At 37.5% G+C, this 20,211-nt stretch overlaps 1 protein-coding gene across 7 annotated transcripts in view; it reads right to left on the bottom strand.

Moving 5' to 3' along the window:
• The window catches only part of fryl (furry homolog, like), a 111,023-nt gene that overhangs the window by 26,503 nt on the left and 64,309 nt on the right, over positions 1-20,211 (bottom strand). For 5 of the 7 annotated variants that reach the window (XM_084432845.1, XM_084432840.1, XM_084432841.1 and 2 more), the window contains 32 exons: positions 19,433-19,531; positions 17,359-17,460; positions 15,853-15,897; positions 14,310-14,413; positions 13,996-14,104; positions 13,687-13,773; positions 12,714-12,885; positions 12,096-12,228; positions 11,858-11,965; positions 11,211-11,448; positions 10,399-10,563; positions 10,203-10,289; positions 9,779-10,047; positions 9,399-9,609; positions 9,154-9,278; positions 8,804-8,861; positions 8,534-8,625; positions 6,588-6,760; positions 6,338-6,498; positions 6,133-6,243; positions 5,890-6,044; positions 5,698-5,797; positions 4,879-5,047; positions 4,481-4,737; positions 3,789-3,929; positions 3,477-3,645; positions 3,149-3,233; positions 2,681-2,793; positions 1,883-2,033; positions 1,694-1,797; positions 1,413-1,595; positions 1,092-1,287 (listed from right to left, as the gene is read on the bottom strand). In XM_084432845.1, coding sequence (XP_084288971.1) covers positions 1,092-1,287; positions 1,413-1,595; positions 1,694-1,797; positions 1,883-2,033; positions 2,681-2,793; positions 3,149-3,233; positions 3,477-3,645; positions 3,789-3,929; positions 4,481-4,737; positions 4,879-5,047; positions 5,698-5,797; positions 5,890-6,044; positions 6,133-6,243; positions 6,338-6,498; positions 6,588-6,760; positions 8,534-8,625; positions 8,804-8,861; positions 9,154-9,278; positions 9,399-9,609; positions 9,779-10,047; positions 10,203-10,289; positions 10,399-10,563; positions 11,211-11,448; positions 11,858-11,965; positions 12,096-12,228; positions 12,714-12,885; positions 13,687-13,773; positions 13,996-14,104; positions 14,310-14,413; positions 15,853-15,897; positions 17,359-17,460; positions 19,433-19,531 — 4,472 coding nt within the window. The remainder of the gene's footprint in view (positions 1-1,091; positions 1,288-1,412; positions 1,596-1,693; positions 1,798-1,882; positions 2,034-2,680; positions 2,794-3,148; positions 3,234-3,476; positions 3,646-3,788; positions 3,930-4,480; positions 4,738-4,878; positions 5,048-5,697; positions 5,798-5,889; positions 6,045-6,132; positions 6,244-6,337; positions 6,499-6,587; positions 6,761-8,533; positions 8,626-8,803; positions 8,862-9,153; positions 9,279-9,398; positions 9,610-9,778; positions 10,048-10,202; positions 10,290-10,398; positions 10,564-11,210; positions 11,449-11,857; positions 11,966-12,095; positions 12,229-12,713; positions 12,886-13,686; positions 13,774-13,995; positions 14,105-14,309; positions 14,414-15,852; positions 15,898-17,358; positions 17,461-19,432; positions 19,532-20,211) is intronic. The other 2 variants (XM_084432843.1, XM_084432846.1) reach the window with 1 other exon arrangement.

Below are 20,211 nucleotides of genomic sequence, written 5' to 3'. Positions count from 1 at the left end.
TAGGAAGTATTGGAAGTAAGTTCGTTATGGGTCATCATAAATACTTTGCTTTAAAAGTACCAAGTAAAAATATTTTTTCAATGTTTTTGATAAAAGGCACTTCCCAGAGAATTGAACTTAATAAATGTGAAAAAGACACTTTAATGTCTCCGTTTGTCATTCTGTATTGCAAAGCAGATGAGAGTAGATCATGATCAGAAACCTGATTAGAAATCATTATGAATAAAATCGAATTGTTTTGAATCGAAAATCTTTTTGAATCGAAAATCGATTTTGAATCGAATCGTGGCCTCAAGAATCGGAATCGAATCGAATCATGAGATGGTAAAAGATTCCCACCCCTATAATATGGCCAAAAATATCATTAGATATTTTTTTTTCATAACATTTGATATCAATATTTAAAGATACTCAATATCTGATATTCATTTCATATCATTAATAGGGAACAAAACAAATGCATTCTATATGTTTGATAGACATCAAGAATGAATGTAAACATAACTTATTTGAGTTAAGTAAACTAAGTAAACTCCAAAGGGTAAGCTGTACCTCTTAATTTAGGGCCCAATGAAATATGTTATTTTCCCCCCAAAAAAATTACCTACCTAAATTCTGTGTTTCCTGTTTGTTGTCTGTGTTTTCTGTATTCTATGTTTTACAGTTTAATACAAATTAATCCTCAAAAATAGTCTCTATTAAAATAAACTTTAACACATTTTTGGAAAGCTTTGAGTTTCAGTGTATATTGGATGATAACTTTTATCAAATGAAATTGTGTGAGAGTAGATCCGGTGATTAAAATCATGAGGAGTTTCTCATATAGTGAGAAGGGAGATGCTAAAAACACCATGAGCATCACGTAGTATGTGCAGTAGACTAAACTGTGCTGCTCACACACGTGAGATTCATCTACATGTGTCGAAAATTACTCTCATTACACAAAAAGTTTAATACTGACACCATGGATTTATTTTGTTCGATAAATACTGATACCAATCTATTGTACAGCCCTAGCTCTAAAGCACCCTGGAGTAAAATTTCCCCAAAGAGAAAGAATTTGACATAGTGGCGTGCAGTGACTCCCTCACCTTGAGCTGATGAACTCAATGAGGTTTTTGACCTTCTCGTCCTGCTCTGCAGACAGGTCCACCTCATTAAGGAGAGTAGGGGGGAGATGAGGCAGGACTGTGCTGCCCAGACTGATACTGGAGGATGTGGAGCTGGAGCTCAGGCCAGAGTCTGTCATTGGAGATGGCTGGTAGTCTGGCATCAGCTCTGTGACACCTGGGAGACAAATCAATTCACAATTATTTTATTCTTAGTATAAAAACACTGGGATATATTGTAATTGGTCATTATCAATTAGGTAGAAATGTCTATGTAACAAAACACGCTGTGCTTTAAAGTACCTGTGAGGTTGAACTCCTGAAGAGCGGGTTTGACTGTCAGAACTCTGGGCTCGTTCAGCTCGCGGTTGCGGAGCAATACAGACGCCAGTGACTGGACGCTGCTGTTGGTGCCCTGGACCACCAGCAGGTGGAGCAGTAAACGCTTGCAGTGCTCATAGACCTCTGGGTGCTGATGGTCAAAACCTACACACACAAATAAACACAGAGCATTACAGGACATACAATGTGGCACTTTCCAGGGTTAATGATTTAAATAAACTGAAGAGCTGTGTATGTGTTACCTATAAAGATGGCATGCAGCAGCAGGTGAAGGTACGCGCTCCATTCCACTTTGACCCCGTGGTCTACAATGAGGTCGGTCAGCAAGATCACAGCAATGTTACACCTGTAAAGAAATGACAGTGTGTTGTCAGTGGTCAAAGGTCAAGGAGAACAACACTGACATAGGACACACTGAGTATGTCCTTCACCTGTGCAAGGAGACTCCAGGTGTGGTGGTCTCAGGCAGGTAATCAATAAGTGGTGACCAGCAGCCGCCAGTGGGAGGAAACGGGAGAGGCTCTGGCTGGTTATGATCCATCACCTTTAGACGCCAGTTAGCGTAGACAGGCATAGAGTCACCTAAAGAGAAAAACAACGAGATCATAAACACTACAGTTCAAAAGTTGGAGGTCAGTGAGATTTCTCTTATGCTCACCAAGGATGCATTTATTTAATCAAAAATACAGGAAAAACAGTAATATTGGGAACTATTATTAGAATTTAAAATATCTGTTTATCTATTTTAATATTTTAAAATGTAATTTATTCCTGTGATGGCAAAGCTGAATTGTCAGCAGCCATTACTCCAGTCTTTAGTGTCACATGATCCTTCAGAGGTCATGATTCTTTGATGTATAGAAAGTTCTAAAGAACAGTGTTTATTTGATATATAAATATTTTACATTATAATAACATTATAAATAACAATAAATAATTTTGAATGTTTTTATAGTAACATTATAAATGTCTTTACATCCGTGCTGAATAAAAGTATTAATTTCTTAATAAATCTTACTGACTACATACTTTTGAATTGAAATTCACATACAGTAAAACAAAAACAGGGAAAATCACTGAAATGCTACCCATTCAATTTTGCAGTTTCTACCTTTAAATCCACACATTTGAGTCTGTCTTCAGACTGTGTTTTTGATCTGAGCAGGGGCAACATCAGAAGTAAGAGGGAGCACTGATTTGAAGTATGACAGTGATGTTAATGTACTCACTCTTTTCCTCCTCATAGGACCCTCCTGAGCTGCTGCTGTAGCGGGATTCCAGACGATGGTGCTGTCGGTTCAGATTACTGTTCAGACCAGTGTAGATGTCCAAATGAGTGTAACTGTGCAGATATATAGAACGTCAAAAAATTCAAGTTATAAATAATGAACAACCAGTCAGTAATAGCTAATAAACAGATCTTGGTTTATTTTCAGTAGTATACAATTATAAAATACTTCGGCAGTTCGATGAGATTAGTTATTTTGACCAATTCATTGCAAAGGCTCGTATGATTAATTTGTTCACGACTCGGACTACACTGGTCGAGCTGTATGTTTTTTGTTGTGGGCAAACACTGAGGACAAATGCAACAGGAATGTGTTTCTTTTTTTTTTGTTGCCTTTTTTTCCCCCTTAAATACGGACCCCATTTCCAAACAAGATTCCTAATCCTGTAGTATCAGTATTAACTCTTACCTGTCCTCCATGTTGGAATCTTTGAGTTTGCTGTCATGGTGTCCATCAGGTCCAGGAACCATGGTGTTACTACTGGACGTTGTTCCTGAAAAAAGCAAACATTTAAACAAAAGAAAATGTGAAAATGACACATTTTATCACGTTTATCAGGAAGTTTTCTGCAATATTTTGGCTTCCTGAATTGTTCCTACTTCAGTGAATTTTCTTTCGGGTATCTATAAAGATAGTCCATGAACAGTCAAGATTCATGGTCTTATGATTCTAAACTTTGTTTGTATAAAGGTCATGTTGAGAAAGATACATAGTCAGACTGGTTTAGCATATATACCTGATGTAACAGAGGGGATCTTGTATGAGGAAGTAATGCGGTAGTAAGGTGGGTTATCCATATGAGTGACAGCTGAGGATACAGGGTCTGTTAGCTCCAGCTCATACATTAACTCCTCCAGCAGCTGCATCGTCTTATCCCTGCCCAGATACACCACCACTCGCTTGACCTGAAAATATTAGAAAAAACATTCAGAAACACAATAGTATCCAACAAACTAATGAAGTAACATGGCCTCAAGTCTCAAGTGCAGCCCATCTACTCAGGTATTGAGTTTCTGGTGTTTGATTGGCAAGGGCAGGTGTCACTCACATAAGGCAGGAGACTTGGTTCACTGTTGACTCCAGACATGCTGATGAGGAAGTGCAGGATGATCTTCAGATTTTTGGGCCAGCTGTCAGCTAAAGTGGTCCAGACATTCTCAATCTCTGACCATGCGAACTCATCGCCATACTGAAAATTTAGACCATATTAACATTTATGTAATGATCTTCTTGAAAACTTTGGTATAAATGTGTTAAAACAATATATTTACATCAGGAGTTTTTATTAATTAATTATTTATTTTGTTTGAAAGTGGATCTCGAGGGCAAGAGTTGAGAATCCCTGATTTACATAATAATAAAATATAACTCAAATAAATATTCCAAAATTATTTTGGAAAACATACACAAATAAATAAAGCAAAAATAAAATATTTTTTTTTATGAATTAATGTGTGACAGAATACAAGTGTGTAACATTCATTAAAATGAATATCTATTATAACTTATAATACTTAACATACAAATACCTCCATTCAAACAAAAAGTCTAGCCAATGAATATCAAGACATGCTGCCAAATAAATATTTTACAACTAGAAAATAAATTATGTTTGCTATAGAAACATTCACTATATATTTTATTTTTTCCAGGCATTGAAATCATAATTCCAGATTTTTTGAGACAGTAACCCTGTCCAATAGTCAGCACATAGTCTGCATGAAGTATGTGGGCACTTACCTTCGCAGTCATGAACATGAGGTTATTGAGGATCATGGTAGTGGCATGTGGTGAACCCCAGCCCTCTCCTTTCAGCCAGCGACGGCTGTTCACCATCATCATATCTCTCTCCTCTTCCTCCGTCGACGAAGGTTCATCTTGACGCCTTGCTGAAGGCTTGAAGTCCACCAGCTCCACGTTGTTCATCCAGGGTAGGAGATAATGCAGCATCACCTGTCGCCCACCAGGGTGTGCTGTCTGTATTCTCTGACTCACCTCTAAATAAAACCACCCGGAATCTCATTACAAACACAACAGGTGTTTAGGGGGAAAATGCTGCCATTATTGATATTTTATTTTATTTCAGCATTCAAATTACAATAGTGATGTTTATTTTCAGTTAAGAATAACACTGGTACCTGAGAAGATGGGCAGGGTGAGTTCAGGGTAAGTCCGTGCCAGTTCTTCACTGAGCTGGTAGTAGGACACCGAGTACAGGTGAGGAAGAGGGGAGGCTGGAGACAAGACCCCATCAGCACGCTGGATCTCCAGTTTATGGGCGTAACGGAACAGTTTGGGCTCCAGAATCTAACATGCAAAGACACATTAATATTTACTACAAATCAAACTACACTTGTTTTGACCATAAACTGTGGCTGGTCACTAAACATCGTCATTCAGATGAGCCCACTTGCCAGTTCTTGGCCAAAATAAGCTGTAAAGTAGACAAGACTTTATGCTAAAGGCTGGAATACATTACATGATGTTTGTCCAGATTGAGTCAATGCTAGTTGCTGAAAGTCAGAGCCAGTATAACAAAAAGAATCTCGTAGTGTGTGGTGGCACAGACTTAAGACTTTTTGCTTAAGACTATGATTTCATCCAGTCGGAGGATATGAAACATGTTTGATAATATTTTGAGCCATTTTTAAAAACACATTTGTCATGCTTCTATCAACGTGGCACATGTTTCTAGGTGAGTTTGTTGTGTTCAAAACGATGCCTGGTGTGTGATCCTCAGTCATTTAGCGTATGATCTTTAAACGGGAAGCAAGTCTTTATACAGGAAGCAGAGCATGGTCAAAAGGCATTGCTTCCTAGTTTATCATTTTTGCACACTTTGTTCAAAATGAGAACTGATATTTAAATGATTTATGTCTTTTTTTGTGTTATTATGCTATATTATTATATAGAAATCACATTCATTTCCCTTGACTGAAAAAAGCATCTTTACTGACCTGCAATAGCTGCATGGCGACCTCATAGATGTCTCTGGAAGAGTCGGCAGCTTTAAACAGGATGAGATTCAGCAGAACCACAGTGTCAAACTGGTAATCCCTGCAAGAGACAAAAAACACACAGTATTAATTTAATCTAACTTACTTACAAAAATTCAATCACATTCATCACAGGATCATTGTCATATGTACCTGTTGTGAAAGACATTGGCGATTGCTCTGAAGCAGCCGGCAGCAACCCTGCGTGAGCCAGTGTAGCAGCGATCCACCGCCCAGAACATCAGATTGCTCTGATCTGGGTTCAGCTCTAATAACAACATCACTGCCTCACAACCCAACTGATGCACCTGAGTACAAAGATACACGCATGTCACAGTTCATAAAAGTCGATTGGTTAGTGATGCTAATGCGGGCACGTGAGTGGCGTGAGGTTACCTTGCGGTCTTGAGAGTCTAGAATATTGTCCAGCCACTTATACAGATACCCATCAGAAGACAGGCCAACGTTATCAGCAACCGGACCACAACATAGCACTGCGGACATGGCCTGTGCAGATACACATCATAGACCATATTCAGACTCGATAAAAGTTCAACTTGAAACGGCTGCAAAGGCAAATGTTTGTTTTGTGAGAATGTACCTTCAGTGCGCAGTACTGGTGTCTGTTAATCTGCATGTTGCGGTCACTGTATCGGTCCAGTGGTGTGAACATGATGCTGAAGGGTCCAGCCCAATGACTGAAGAGCATGAACAGACTGTGTCTCAGTGACTGCTGAGGGAATATACTCCTCCTCTGATGTACTGCAGAAACACAATCATGAGGTCAGTTCAAGTAAAATTTCAGTTTAGTGAACTACGACCTGCTGCGAAAAGGCCTTGTGTATGTGTACCTGGGACATTCTGTATGATGTTGGCCACTAGGGCACTGAAGTGAGAGCGGATGTCTCTCAGTGTGTCTGAATCTTTGTCGTTCTCAGCCTCCAGAAGCTGTCGGGTGAGATCCACATACTCCAGTAGAGTGCTGTTCAGAGAGTGAGACTCCCCATCCAGACCACCACTCGCACTGCACAGACAACACACAAATTACAGCTGTGGGATGCATCGCTAGGCTGATGTGAACGATTCTGCATCGATGCAGAGAAAATAATCGATTTAAAAAAAATCTAATTGAATAGGCATATCATACCTATTAAAACATACCGCTTTAATTTTTATTATAAGCTTATAATATTAATATTAAATTAATTTAAAAAGTTGCATACATGTCCTTCGTAAGCAAAGCACTTGCGTCTGATGCTTTCATTTATTTTTTTTACGGAAAAAAACATGCATGACAGCGAAAATAAAGTCTGGGATGTGTTTGATGTTAAAGAGAGTTATGAAGCGTAATAAGCCACGGAAAATATAATGTCGCGCTGACTGACACAGCCAAAGCGCATGCACAAAAATCCACCTCGCTCAGACAGCATGCGATGCTGAATTCAGATCTCTTTTGAGGCTTACTGCACATAAATGATCAAATACACACAATTATTTCAAAATATCAGTCTTGTCGAGTATTCGTGTAAACATAGTCGGCTATGCCTAAATTAGAAGTAAATGGTCTGGGGAAAAAACCTGATGTGTAACATATTAGATCCATGCATTAGGTCTTAATATAATAAACCTGCTGCTGTCTGTGTCACTAATGTTAATAAAACATAAAAAGCAAAAAGGTAATCACTCACTGCTCTTGACTGAATTACTTTTGTAGCTTTAATAATAATAATAATAATAATACATTTATTTGTAATTAATACAGTAAAGACTATGCAGTGATTATTTTTACATTTGATTATTCAATTTCTGTAGTATTTCTTACTTGAATGCTTCTGAGAAATATATGTAAAATGATGTAAAATATTGTGATTATTAATATAATTATTATTATTAATAAAAGAATTGGAGGCAAAAGATGCATCGTGTTGCATTGAGAAGAATTGTAACCCTCTGAATTGTAATTGATTTGGATCGTGAGGCAAGTAAAGATTCACACCTCTTCTAAACACCTTGTAAATAAGCATACATTAGTGCTAGCAATGACATTAACCGTAGCAAAACTAAGGAGTCGAATATTTTATTCCAAATATGCTTAATTACATTTCCATCACAGAATGCTGTTAAACACAATACATCACTGAGATGTTATGGAAATGTTTAGAATTCTCCTGTGATGCATTTGGGACATTGTTAATATTTATATGATAAACTAGTGAGTGTGAAAAGTGGCACCGCAAGTTTATGAAAGATTTCGCAAGATTTTATTATATTTTTGAAAAAAGTATTTTATTCTCACCAAGGCTCCATTTATTTGATTAAAAATACAGTAAATATATACATATTGTTAAATAATATTCTAATTTAAAATCACTGTTTTGTATATTTATAGATGTAGAATATATTTTAAGATGTAGTTTATTCAATGTGATGTAAAAGTTAAATTATTCCAGTCTTCGATGTCACATGATCCTTCAGAAATCATTCTAATATGCTGATTTGGTGTTCAAACATTTCTTATCATCAATGTTGAAAACAGTTGTGCTGCTTTATGATTTTGTGGAAACCATTATACATTACATTTCAATATTCTTAGATGAATTTATTTGAAATAGAAATCTTTTGTATGTCTTTACTGTAACTTTTGATTAGTTTAATGAATCCTTGCTGAAGTATTCATTTATTTAAAAATAATATATTTTTCAAAAGCAAAACTTTTCAATGGTAGTGTACGTGTGAGTGTGTGTGTGTGTGTGTGTGTGTGTGTGTGTGTGTGTGTGTGTGTGTGTGTGTGTCTTACGTCTGACTGATGACTCCAGAATCGGCTAGTAGTTCAAAAATCCGGACCAGCTGGACTCTGAGAATGTCACGACGCCGGCGTCGTTTCATATTCTGCGCAAACAAACAAAAAATCCACAAGGATCAAATATTTTATTTTATGTAGATCTGCTACTGTATCATGAATAAATGAACAAAAAAGCTCGCATTTAAATGGTCTAGTAGAACATTTGTCCATAAGTCCTTGTGAACAGGGATTTCATTGGGTCAAACTGTCAACGGATCAACTCACCTCTGGCCTTCTCTCAAGTGCCTCTTTAATGATGGGGTTTAACTCTTCCAACAACTCTCTGCAAGACATATCACTGGGTTTAACCATATACTTATTTATAGCATATATATATATATATCACATTTCCGCACTTCTTTTCTCTACAATTTTGTCAAGTTTGTCTACTTTGTTGTAACACACTGACATAGTAAGTGATGCATGAGCCATGAAATCCAATCACAAGTGGTCACAGGAGGTTCATTTCAGATGCATTTAATTCAAAACCAAGTGTCAGCCCAATATGTCAGTCTGACCACTTGTGAGTGGTCCTGTTTAAACCTAGTAATAAGTCAGGTGATCCTAAGACGCACCTGAAGGCTACAGGGTTGGTCCGGCCAAGCCCCAGGACAAGAGACTCAGTGATGTCCATGCTCTCAGAGCGCATCATGGGAACCACATGCTTGAACAAGGAGGAAGGGGACGGAATGCTAATGATCTGCACAAACACAAACAAACTTGTTCATCATTTAAAATATGGTGTCCCAGATATATCACATTTAACAGTGTTAATCATTGCATTTAACATTAGAGCTGGTAGGGTGATAAGACCTCTGACCTTTGAGTCATAACTATATCCGCTGTCTGGGGTGGATGCCAGCGTCTCAGGCGGGGAGCAGCGGACAGAGCCGGGGGCCGATGAGGAAGAGGATGAAGATAAGGATGAGGTGGCAGAACTGCAACAGAGGATTAGGTAGTTCCTCCAAAGCCCCACGTATGAGTCACTGCTACTGCTCATGCTGTTCACCTTCTTAGCATTGATCGGGCTGCTGCAAGGTCAAAGGTCACAAAGGAATATTATGTCTTTAAACATTTGTAAATCTTTTTTTTTAAACATATTTGGCAACAATGGCTATGAAATATAGGCTGAAAATATTGAGATACAGTTATGTTTTTAACCCATCCCTACTAGAGACACATTTGAAAGTGAAAACATACTTGATGTCGACTTGTGGCGAGAGCAGCTGAAGGCGTGTGGAGGCGAAGACCCAAGCGTAGCTCAGCGCAGTGGGGCAGTGCTTGGGCAGGTGCTCTTGCCGCAGGTAACTAGACAGGCTGATGACCCAGGGGTCCTGGCCTTGCGTCACATGGGCAAACACCCAGATGTGGGAGGGGCTTACCACATCGAACTGGTGGCTGATGGGAGATGAGCTCCACTCTGCCAGAGTCTGAAGGTCTATTCCACTGGGACAGTACAGCAGATTTGTCTACAGCAAAAAGGGGCAAAAAAAAAGATAAACTTAATAAAATAAAAATAGTCTGAGATTTTATTTTTTGTTTGTTTTGGACAGAAGGTTTCTAAGAATTCCTGTCTGGAGGGGACACTAATATCCAAAATACATAATGTTCCACATTTCCTCACCTGATCGGCCCCAGTAAGGTGAATAAAGCTCTCGAGGACTGAAGAACTCAATCTGTCCATCACGTCTATAGCCAACTCCTCATCTCCCTGAGAGAGAGAAAAACAAGACAATGCAATGAATATGAATATGAAGAGCAAAAAAGAAGGTCATCTCATGTAGGTAAACAACAGGAAGTCATTCAGAGCGGATGGTTACCTTAGCAATGCAGAGAGCCGTGTGCAGTGATCGGACCTCTTTCAGGACATTGACAGCGAGTCTGCGTGTTGCAGGTCGACAGCTGCACAGCACGACCAGAGCCAGACCCTCCACCACATGCAGAACCGTCCAGAGAGGAGATCGCTCCAGAGGGAGAGAAGGGCTCTAAAAAATATATACAATAAATACCATGTTAAACTACAAGTTTAAAATGTATGATAAGCTAATTTAAGAAAAATAAAAGAAAGAAATACAGTCTACCGTTCAAAAGTTTGGGGTCGGCAGGATTTTTTTTTAAAGTTTTTGAAGGAATTGCTTTCCAAGGCTGCACTTATTTGATCAAAACTTTTGTAAAAAAATTATTTGAAAAAAAAAAAAATTATTACAATTTTAAACTTTATTTTAATATATGGTAAAATGCAATGGTAACACTTTACAATAAGGTCTCATTTATTAACATTTGTTAATGCATTAACTAACATGAAATAACAAGCAATATATTTTTATTTTACATTTATTACATTTACATGTATTAAAGGTTAAATAAATGTATTAATATTTGTTAATGTTAGTTAAAACTTTTTGTTTTCAGGATTCTTTGATGAATGGAAAGTTCTAAAGAAAAACATTTATTTGAAATAGAAATAGATTTTTTTGTAACATTATAAATATCTTTACAGTCAGTTTTGGTCAATTTAATGCATCCTTGGTGAATTAAAGCATTCATTTCTTTCACAAAAAAACTTTTGAATGGTAGAGTACATAATATTATATTATATCAAAACTTAATTCTGTTGTGAGTATGACTGCACCTGTGATTCATGGCTGCGGTTGCTGCTCTGTACCGCCTGTCTCCACTGTATGATGAGCTGCAGCAGCATCTTGACAGCGTTGTCCAGTAGTGTGGGGTGAACATCAGTCACCTCCCTCACAATGAAATACACAAAACCAGACAACACATCCTCTCTCCAGTCCGGGAAGTCCACCATCAGAGCCTGCAGAGTGGTGAACGCCAGACCACGCAGCTCCTCATCCATATGGATGGTCAGTCTGGATGGGTGGGAGAAAGAAAGAGTCATTGTTTACAAAATGCAATAAATAAATGATACACATCATCATCTTCATAACAGCATCATGCGTCACCAGAACCACAGAGAGGTCAAGTGGGTAACAGCGAAATACAGGTTCTGACTACATGCTATTAAGATTAGAAGTCTGACTCAGACTGCGGTTGTTATACAGGAAGTCATGAATATAGCAACTGCGCTACATGTTGGAACTACATTCACTGAACTTGTGAATCAGAGTTGAATAATGAAATTCGTACTAGTCAAGATATGTCTGCTGAAGTGAATGATCAGTAGGTATAAATACAACAACAAAACTAGTGAATTAGGGAAAGGGTGAAGTTTTCTTGCGGTGATGAATGAGGTTTGACGCGAGGGTCACAGGTCATTACTTGGCCAGTAGCTCGATGAGATCCTGTCTGCTCATGCCGTCTGGGATTAGTCTGGGAATGGCAGCTACACATGTCCGGAACAGATCAATCTTCGGTTTACGCTCCCCACTAAAACAGAACACACACATGTATTAAACACAATAAAAGCCAGGTAAACCACACCATTTATTTTCATACAGCTTTAAAATTTCAAGATTCTTATATCATATTTAAGTCAATAAAATCTCAAGAAACTAACGTGATCATGTCCTCTGGCTCTTTGTTGGACATCTGAACGTTGGTCATGCTCATGGATCGTCCCACCTCTTTATCCAAGTGCCTGAGGATGTTATCCAGGGCCTTTCTAACCTGAGGGTAATAAAGAGACATGCCTAGACAGACAAACACACACAGAAAGAGAAAAGCTTAGGTCACACGCAGAACGGAAAATGTTACAATGGACTACATACAGAGACATTTCCTCAACCTCTAAACAATGAGGCCAGATAAATACACCACCATCTGAACTATTGGGCAGGCATGCGATGCATTTCATTTTTATTACAAATGAAAAGTCAAATTCAGGTATAAAGGGAAATTCGGACTAATGCCAGAAGACAGCAGATGAAAGGACCATAATTACTTTCCTCAAAATATTTCAAACTGTCCCACTTAAAAACTAACACAAAAAATTACTTGGCAGAAGTCTCAGCTTCATTTATACAGAAAGCTCAACGAGGACAGCTCATGCTCAAGGAATCACAATTGCATTAAAAACCAACTAATCCAATTTGACCAAATGCTTTGGGGTAGGGGAAGCTGTACTCAAGATTATCTTCTTTTTGGAGAACTCTGTAGGAACAGTAAGGGTCTTTACCGATGACCTTGGCTTCCTCGTCTGTGAGGGTGGTGTTGAGGAAGATCTTTTTGACCCGCAGTGTGTTGCCTGAGGGTAAGATGACACCTGTGGTGGGCATGGGCGGCTCGCCGTCTTTCTGTTGCAGGCTGTCAGCTATCACCAGGAAGGCCCGAAGACCAATATTCATCCTCTGAGAGAGAGACAAAGAGAATGAAAGAGATAATTGGTTTTTATATTTATATTTTTATCCATCCAACACCACAGTCAGAGGCCCAATCGCCTAATATTTTTAGTGGTTTTTAACAGAAAAGTTGCCGATAATATTAGATATTTATATATGTATTGGTCGATATTGGATAATTGAATTGTTAGATTGCCTTTGCCGTCATCTAACGCGCAGTAAAAGTTAATCTTTAAAAACACTAATAGTTAATAACACCGTTAAATGTAAGCTTTAGCAAATCTTAAAATGAATATACTTTTTTCATGTTGTAATGACTGAATTCAATTGTAGCCTTTAAACTAATGACTTTAATTCTCAGTGTTTTATTACTGACCTATTTACACAGAATAGCATACATTTTATTTAATATAGTTTTATTTATGTTATTTATATTTAAATTAGTTAACGGTCACACTTTATTTTAAAGTGTAATTAAATAATTAAATATAAATAAATTATATTAATAAATAATTAAATATGAATAAACAACATGCGCTTACTATAGGGTTTAGGGTTTGGTTTAGTGTTAATTGCTTGTAATTAAGCATTTTCTGTTATACACAAATACATTTTCATATTCATAACACTTAACATTCAATAGCACAATGTTTATAAACAAAAATTAACCATGATTAATAAATGGTGTAAAAAATATTGTTAGTTCATATTCTATTAATTAATCTTAATGTATAGAACTTTGAGGTAAAGTGGTAATTGTTGAATAAAAATGTCTGGTCTTGTGTGTATGTGTAATGTCTCTTCACACACCTCTGGATTAATGGTGAAAGTCTTGTGAGACTTGCCCACACACAGCAGGTCATAGATGATCTCTTTCATAGCAAAGTCCAGCCTTTCCTTCAGAGAGGAAAAAACACACCACACAAAAGTCACTTATAAAAGCAAAACAACAACTCGTGCATTAAATCAAAACCACACTACCAAATGTTGTTCTTCATTGTATTATGAAAGTGATTGGTGAAAGCAGATAGATAGAAAAGGGGAATGGGACATCGGTATATAAGACTGGATCTGAAATATGTTCAGCTGTTCTGAAATATGTTTGGAGTGAATTTTTACCTGAGCGATAAACTGAATGATCTTAACAAAGATGTTGAGGGGTGTGTCCCTGGGCACCACGCTGCGAGAGCCCTTCGGGAAAAGTGCTGTAACAATACCGAGGAGACGACTGTGAGGGGAAAAGAGATAATGTGAGATGATATAGTTATACAGAAAAAGTTTCTAGTCTTTTTGTATACATTTGTTAGAGGTTTCCCTCCTCCAATAATGGTATGTCTGTGATTGAGTGTTTTACGTATTCTAGTTTGTGTGCATTTGGCATAAATGTATGATATTTTTTGTAAATCTGTATGATTGTGGATCGTGTGACCCACCTCTGTGTGGTTGTGTTGCTCTCACACTTGATCCTGATGATGTAAACCCAGAGCAGCCGATACAGAGACTCCAGTGCTACACGTGACATTTTGGGGTCTTTGTTCTAGGAAGAAGGGCACAAAAACATTCAGGTAAAATAGTCACAACCCTTGGACAACAAGACCTCATGACATGAGCCATGAAAAAAAAAAGATGATCAAAAGTACATTTTTGTGAGTCTTACAAGTGAGTCAAAATGACCTCTAAAGACAACAATTCATAAATTAATCCAACCCATAAAAAATGCCAGATTCATTCATTAAAAGTTGCTGCTTCATCTGTATCATGATGGATGATCAATAGTTCACTTGCTGCTCATGACGAGCTAATAAGGAATATGACGCACTGGTCTCCATTTACAAGCCAATAAGAGCTGTAATTTCTGCTTTAACTGCATTGATGAACAGAGAGTGGAGTCATAAATCGGCTGTTCAGCAGAAGCAATGGATGATGAAAGAGGGATTCATTAAAACTCTGCTAATGAATCTGTGATTAACACATCGCGGCTCGTCCAAATCGAGACACTGACTAAGCAGTGTTCTCTCTCACTCTTTCTGCTACTCTCTCTCTCACACACACAAACACACACACAGCTAATCAGACTGCAGTAAAGAGCATTAAGCAAGCTGTAATGACCAACACTCACCATAGGGGGCACATGATCACAAGGTTTTAAGCTAATTTCAACTGCATAAGAAATGAGCACACTTGTATAGTGAGTGTCTTTCAGTGACAGAGATGCCATATTTACATTGAATTATCTGGAATACTTTTTTCTCACGTCTTGTCAAATGAGATACATTTAAAATGTGTGTAGATTTAAAACAAACCACTGTAAATGTAACAAACATGTAAACTCTTCAAAGTTCTACGGAGGAAGATGGAGATCAGCGGCATCATGGCCATTCAAAACCTATGGTCATTTGAACCAAAACTATAGTCCACTCAAAACTATAATCTTCCAGAAGTAAAACTCTGCTGCAAATTTGCTTGCATCATTAAAATTTAGATTGAGTTTCGAACCCAGTCCCCTCGCAAACTGAAAAAAAAACCCTTAGATTAGAAAGTCATAATCACTTTAATAATTGACATAAAAAAAAAAAAGATTCCATTTTTTCACCTACATTAAAACATTTTGGGGAAAATGCATAGTTCTATAAAATACACTTTTTTGTTGTTGCACAGGTAGTTAGGCTTATTTTATATTCACTTTGGTTTAAGGGCATTAAGTGAATTTTGGCCTTAGATAAAACATCCCTCACAACCATAATGGTGAGCACAGATGTTATAAAGTCTATATTTCCATTAATTACTCCCTGAACTGGGTGGTTTTCCTGTGCAAAATCTTGAGGATGGCAGGACAGTAATGAAGCTATTTTGCATTGTTTCATTTATGGACAGGTGAAAGCCAGAAGTCTCAGGAAGCCCATGTGGAATACAGGTCAATCATATGACCTCTCAGAGGCGGGGCAAGATTCCTTGTGGGTAACCATGGTAACTCACCTGTAAGGTCTCAATCTGCTTACGGATGCTGTTGTTTGACGGCATCTGGAGCCAATAAACGTGCAGGAGAAACAAAAATGATGACAGAGGACAGGGGGTGATGGTGGTGGGGGGAAAGACATGCAGGTTAGAAAAATAACAAGAGACAAACTTGAGAACAAAACAAAGCTTTGTGCTACAACAACATGCAAAACAAAGTGTAGGGTGCATGGGATTTAATACTTCAGTGTCAGATTCTCTACAGAATCAACACAAGTATTCCTACATTTATCTATATTTCCCTAAGGAATGAAAATGTCCCATTAGACAAGCTTCTAGGAAGATTAATTTTGTTTTCATTTATGTATAGGTGGTGTGCTGATGAAGAGTTTCAGACAAACAGCAGGACTGGAGAAAAAAAAAAAAGGGGAAGCAGGATTAGTGTGTGCAAACAAGCAAGGGTGATTATGAAGACTTTATTCAGAGTAGACTAAAACAATGCTTCAAATATAATATGGCATCCACTCTGACTAAAGTCTGTTGGTCAGGGAAGACAAACTACAGCAGGGTTAGAACAGACAGGGAACCAGACAGGCAAGCAGAACTATAAAGGCAATCCATGGATCAATCAGGAGAGGAATCATCCACCACTGAGACTACAAATCCAATCAACCTGGGCTCAATGGGCTCAAGACATTACACCAGATCACTGAGGAAAACTTCACTTCTGATCCTGAATCATTTACATGACGTACACATGAAGTGTAAGAAGCAGTCTAAAGTGGATTAGGAGCAAGATTCACACTACAGTCCCGATTCTGATCCAGTCCTGATCTAGATTAACGGGAAGTGAGGAGAGGATTTAATCGGTACTGCCGGGAGTAACATCAAGTTTGATCACTCATTCATAAAAATCACCACCACCAAATCAAAGCATCACAGATCACTCCTCAAGATTCACATGATACAGTTGCATAGATTGGAGGAAAACTCAATCATTGTGGAAAGAGAGTTAGGAAACCAAAAATGATCACATCCTGGTAGCTGAACCAGCAACAATGAAAAAGAACGAGGACAAGGACAAGCACAAACACGTTTTTGAGATATAATTGAGAAAGAGTGGATGACACGGGTATAATGATTTGAACAATATAAGCAGGAGGCATTTTACAAAAGTCAACTGTAGCCACACACCTTTCTCCAAATTTATGTAACTGAACCAACCCATTTACAGAGTGTTTTTTTTTTTTTTCATATTGAATCACCAAATCTGCCTCCAGGCTTCAGAATCTGTATATATCAACAGCATACTTTTTTTTTTCAATCCAATCAACATTTGATAGTAATGTAAGATTTATAGCTACTATAAATCTAGTAAAACTAGTAACTAGCTATTTGAATAGCTACTTGTAAGCTATATTTTACATGGTGCAATTTGTATGAAACTCTCAGCTGCAGTAGATCTCACAGGATATCACTAAGCTAAAGTAAATACTCTGTAGTCATGCTACTGTTAGAAAACATTACCTTTAGGTGGGAAAGGCAGTTCTGAAGGAAGATGTGCCAATTATTGAGGAAGAACTGCTTCTGACTAACACACAGCAGACATGTGACCAATGGATACAATGCCTGGGGAGATAAAAAAGAAAGAAAAAAGACTGAAAACTTTAAGTAAAAAAAAAAAAGAGAAAAGGAATTGAACACTTATTTACAGCAGCAAGGATGCATTAAATTGATTAAACCAGACATTAAAGACATTCAGAAAGGTACAAAAGATTTATATAATATTTCAAACAAATGCTGTTCTTTTGAACTTTCTACTCAAAGAATTCTGAAAATAATATCAACGTCGTTTACACAAAAATATTAAGCAGCCGAACAGTTTTCAAAATTGATAATAATAAATGTTTCTTGAGCAATATTTTCAGAAGGATCATGTGAAGACTGGAGTAATGATGATGAATAAAATCAGCTTTACCATCACAAAAATAAATTACATTTTAAAATGTATTTTAAAAGTATAGTTCACCCAAAAATTTAAAGTATAACTAAAGAATGATTTTTTTTTTTTTTTTTTTTTAATGAGTTTCTGAAAGAAGGAGCAGTGATGTCAGATTCATGAATGAATCACTTTTGTGAACTGGATCAATTTATTAATCAAATAGAATAATTCATTCACAGATCGCATTGCTACTTCCTCATGCATTTCATGAGGAGAACTGGGAGAGATTTGCAGAAAATAACAACTATCTCACTCAATACTTTTGACTGAGTAGACTTAAGAGTTTTAAATACAAATAACAAACTCTTAAAAGGTCCCATTGCATGGATTATTTTATTATTTTAGAATGTTTCCTGGGGTGCCCTTATGATGTTAGTATGTTTTTTAGATCAAAAGTTGTTATAATTTAGAAATAAAAGGCATGTTTCCTAGCCTGATTTTAGCCTCTGATTTGAACGCTCTGTTTGAAGGGGCATGTCTGCTGAGAGACTTCAGTGTAAACGTCCACTGCTGTGATTGGCTGACATGCTTGCATATGAAATATCTAGCATTACATGTGGAACTCTCTCGAAAACTTTTACTATTACAGCTATTATATGTTTTTACTATTACAGCTATCGGGATTAACGAATCGTGAGAAGTTTAAGTATTTAGATCTATTCCCATCACATAAAAGGTTGCAGTGATGAGCATTGATCAGATGACAGCCTGTTGATCGCGTGAATGAAGATCTTATCATTGCAACGCAGTTTCTGTACTCTCACTAATGATTTCACAAATGCAAACATGAGGTAAGTACAGTAAGAGCTTCGTTGTGCAGCGTAACAGTCTCATTGATTTCATAATGAGTTTTGGCAAGTGTCCAGATAAACTCACGCTGTGTGATTGACAGCTTGGTCGATTGGAAAGGGATTGTTCTTTGATCGCTTTCTGTATATATATTAATCACAGTTTAAGTAAGATTATTTTCATCCTACTAAGAGAAATGACGTGAAGTTGATCGTTTAGTCATTGGCTTGATTTACTGATGCATAAACAGTATTGAACGACTTTGAGAGAAAGATTATCTGTCTAAACTTGAACAATTACACATCAGAAATTCACATAACCCACTAGTTCTTCAGAGGCTCGGCTGAAGGAACTAAAAAAAAAAACTTTTGTGTTCATTTGTACATCCAAACTGAGCAACTGCCAAGGGGAGGTAACCTTTCCCCTTATGACGACATAAGGGGAAGATTTCTAGATTTGCCCGTCTGAGCTTTCATTTTCTCAAAAATACCCAGGGCTTGGTTTACACCCATCAAAACGTCTAGCCACTGGGGGACCATAGGCAGGCTAGGGAAACTCATATTAAGGTTAAAAAACCTCATAAAGTGAAATTTTCATGCAATGGGACCTTTAAGGACCACTTTAATGATAGTGTTCTGGTACTTTTTGAAGCATCAAAGCTTTGCAATTGCATGGAAAAGGATGTAAAATAGATAAGCTAAACTTGTCCTTTTGTGATCCACAGAAGTCTGAAAGCCTTCTGGGTGGCAGAATGGTCTAGTCTACAGAGGATTGTGGGAAAGTATGTATCAAAGCAGAAAAGCACTGTACCAGTGAGTGCTTCTTTCTTGAGCTGAGGTCAAAGGTCGTCTGGTAGAGCATCTCCACGAAGTTCTTCAGGCAGGGCACATTCACTTCATTCTTCACCGCCTTCAAACACACAAGCACAAACATATGAGTCCTCATGCTGAGCTACACCCGCTCAGAGCCCAACAGCACACATATCACTCAAGTGTTATTCATCTTGTCAATGCAAACCGAAATACATTTCAATTGTGTTTCTGTAGCAACTTCCACAAGCTCCACCTCAAACCACTTGACAAGACATGTACCATCATGAACTCTGGAGAAGAGTCACCAAGCCTCTGTCAAATGATATGTATACAAAATGCACTGTTTCAAAGGACCAATCAGTATTTGAAACAGAGTATGTGATTGGTGTGAAGCAAAAATAGAGCAGAGAGCAGAGTTCTGTGATTTTGCCAAGGGACGAGGTGCAGGTTTTTTAAAAGTCACTTTAAGTTCATCTGAGGGGCATTTAGCAATGTTATTAACCAACTCAAAGATCACTCTGATATCACTCCATCAGACACATAACCGGATAAATATTAGGGTTTAAATAGAGCATGAACTTTTATATATTTCTGGCCGTAAGTTTTCCTACGAAGAAAATGGAAAACCTAGAAATGGGACTGGAATGGAGTGTTTACAGATCTTACAAACATATTCTGATTTGAATTAATGAAAAGTTGTGTAATGTTCTGCTTTCTGGGTTGCCGTATTGTGAAATTTCGCTGATTTGAATCAGAGTTGATGTAGCAATATGGCAA

This window comes from Rutilus rutilus, assembly GCF_951802725.1.
Source record: "Rutilus rutilus genome assembly, chromosome: 15".
Classification (NCBI taxonomy): domain Eukaryota; kingdom Metazoa; phylum Chordata; class Actinopteri; order Cypriniformes; family Leuciscidae; genus Rutilus; species Rutilus rutilus.
Note: the sequence above shows the minus strand (reverse complement) of the source record. Positions and strands in the feature narration are given on the sequence as shown.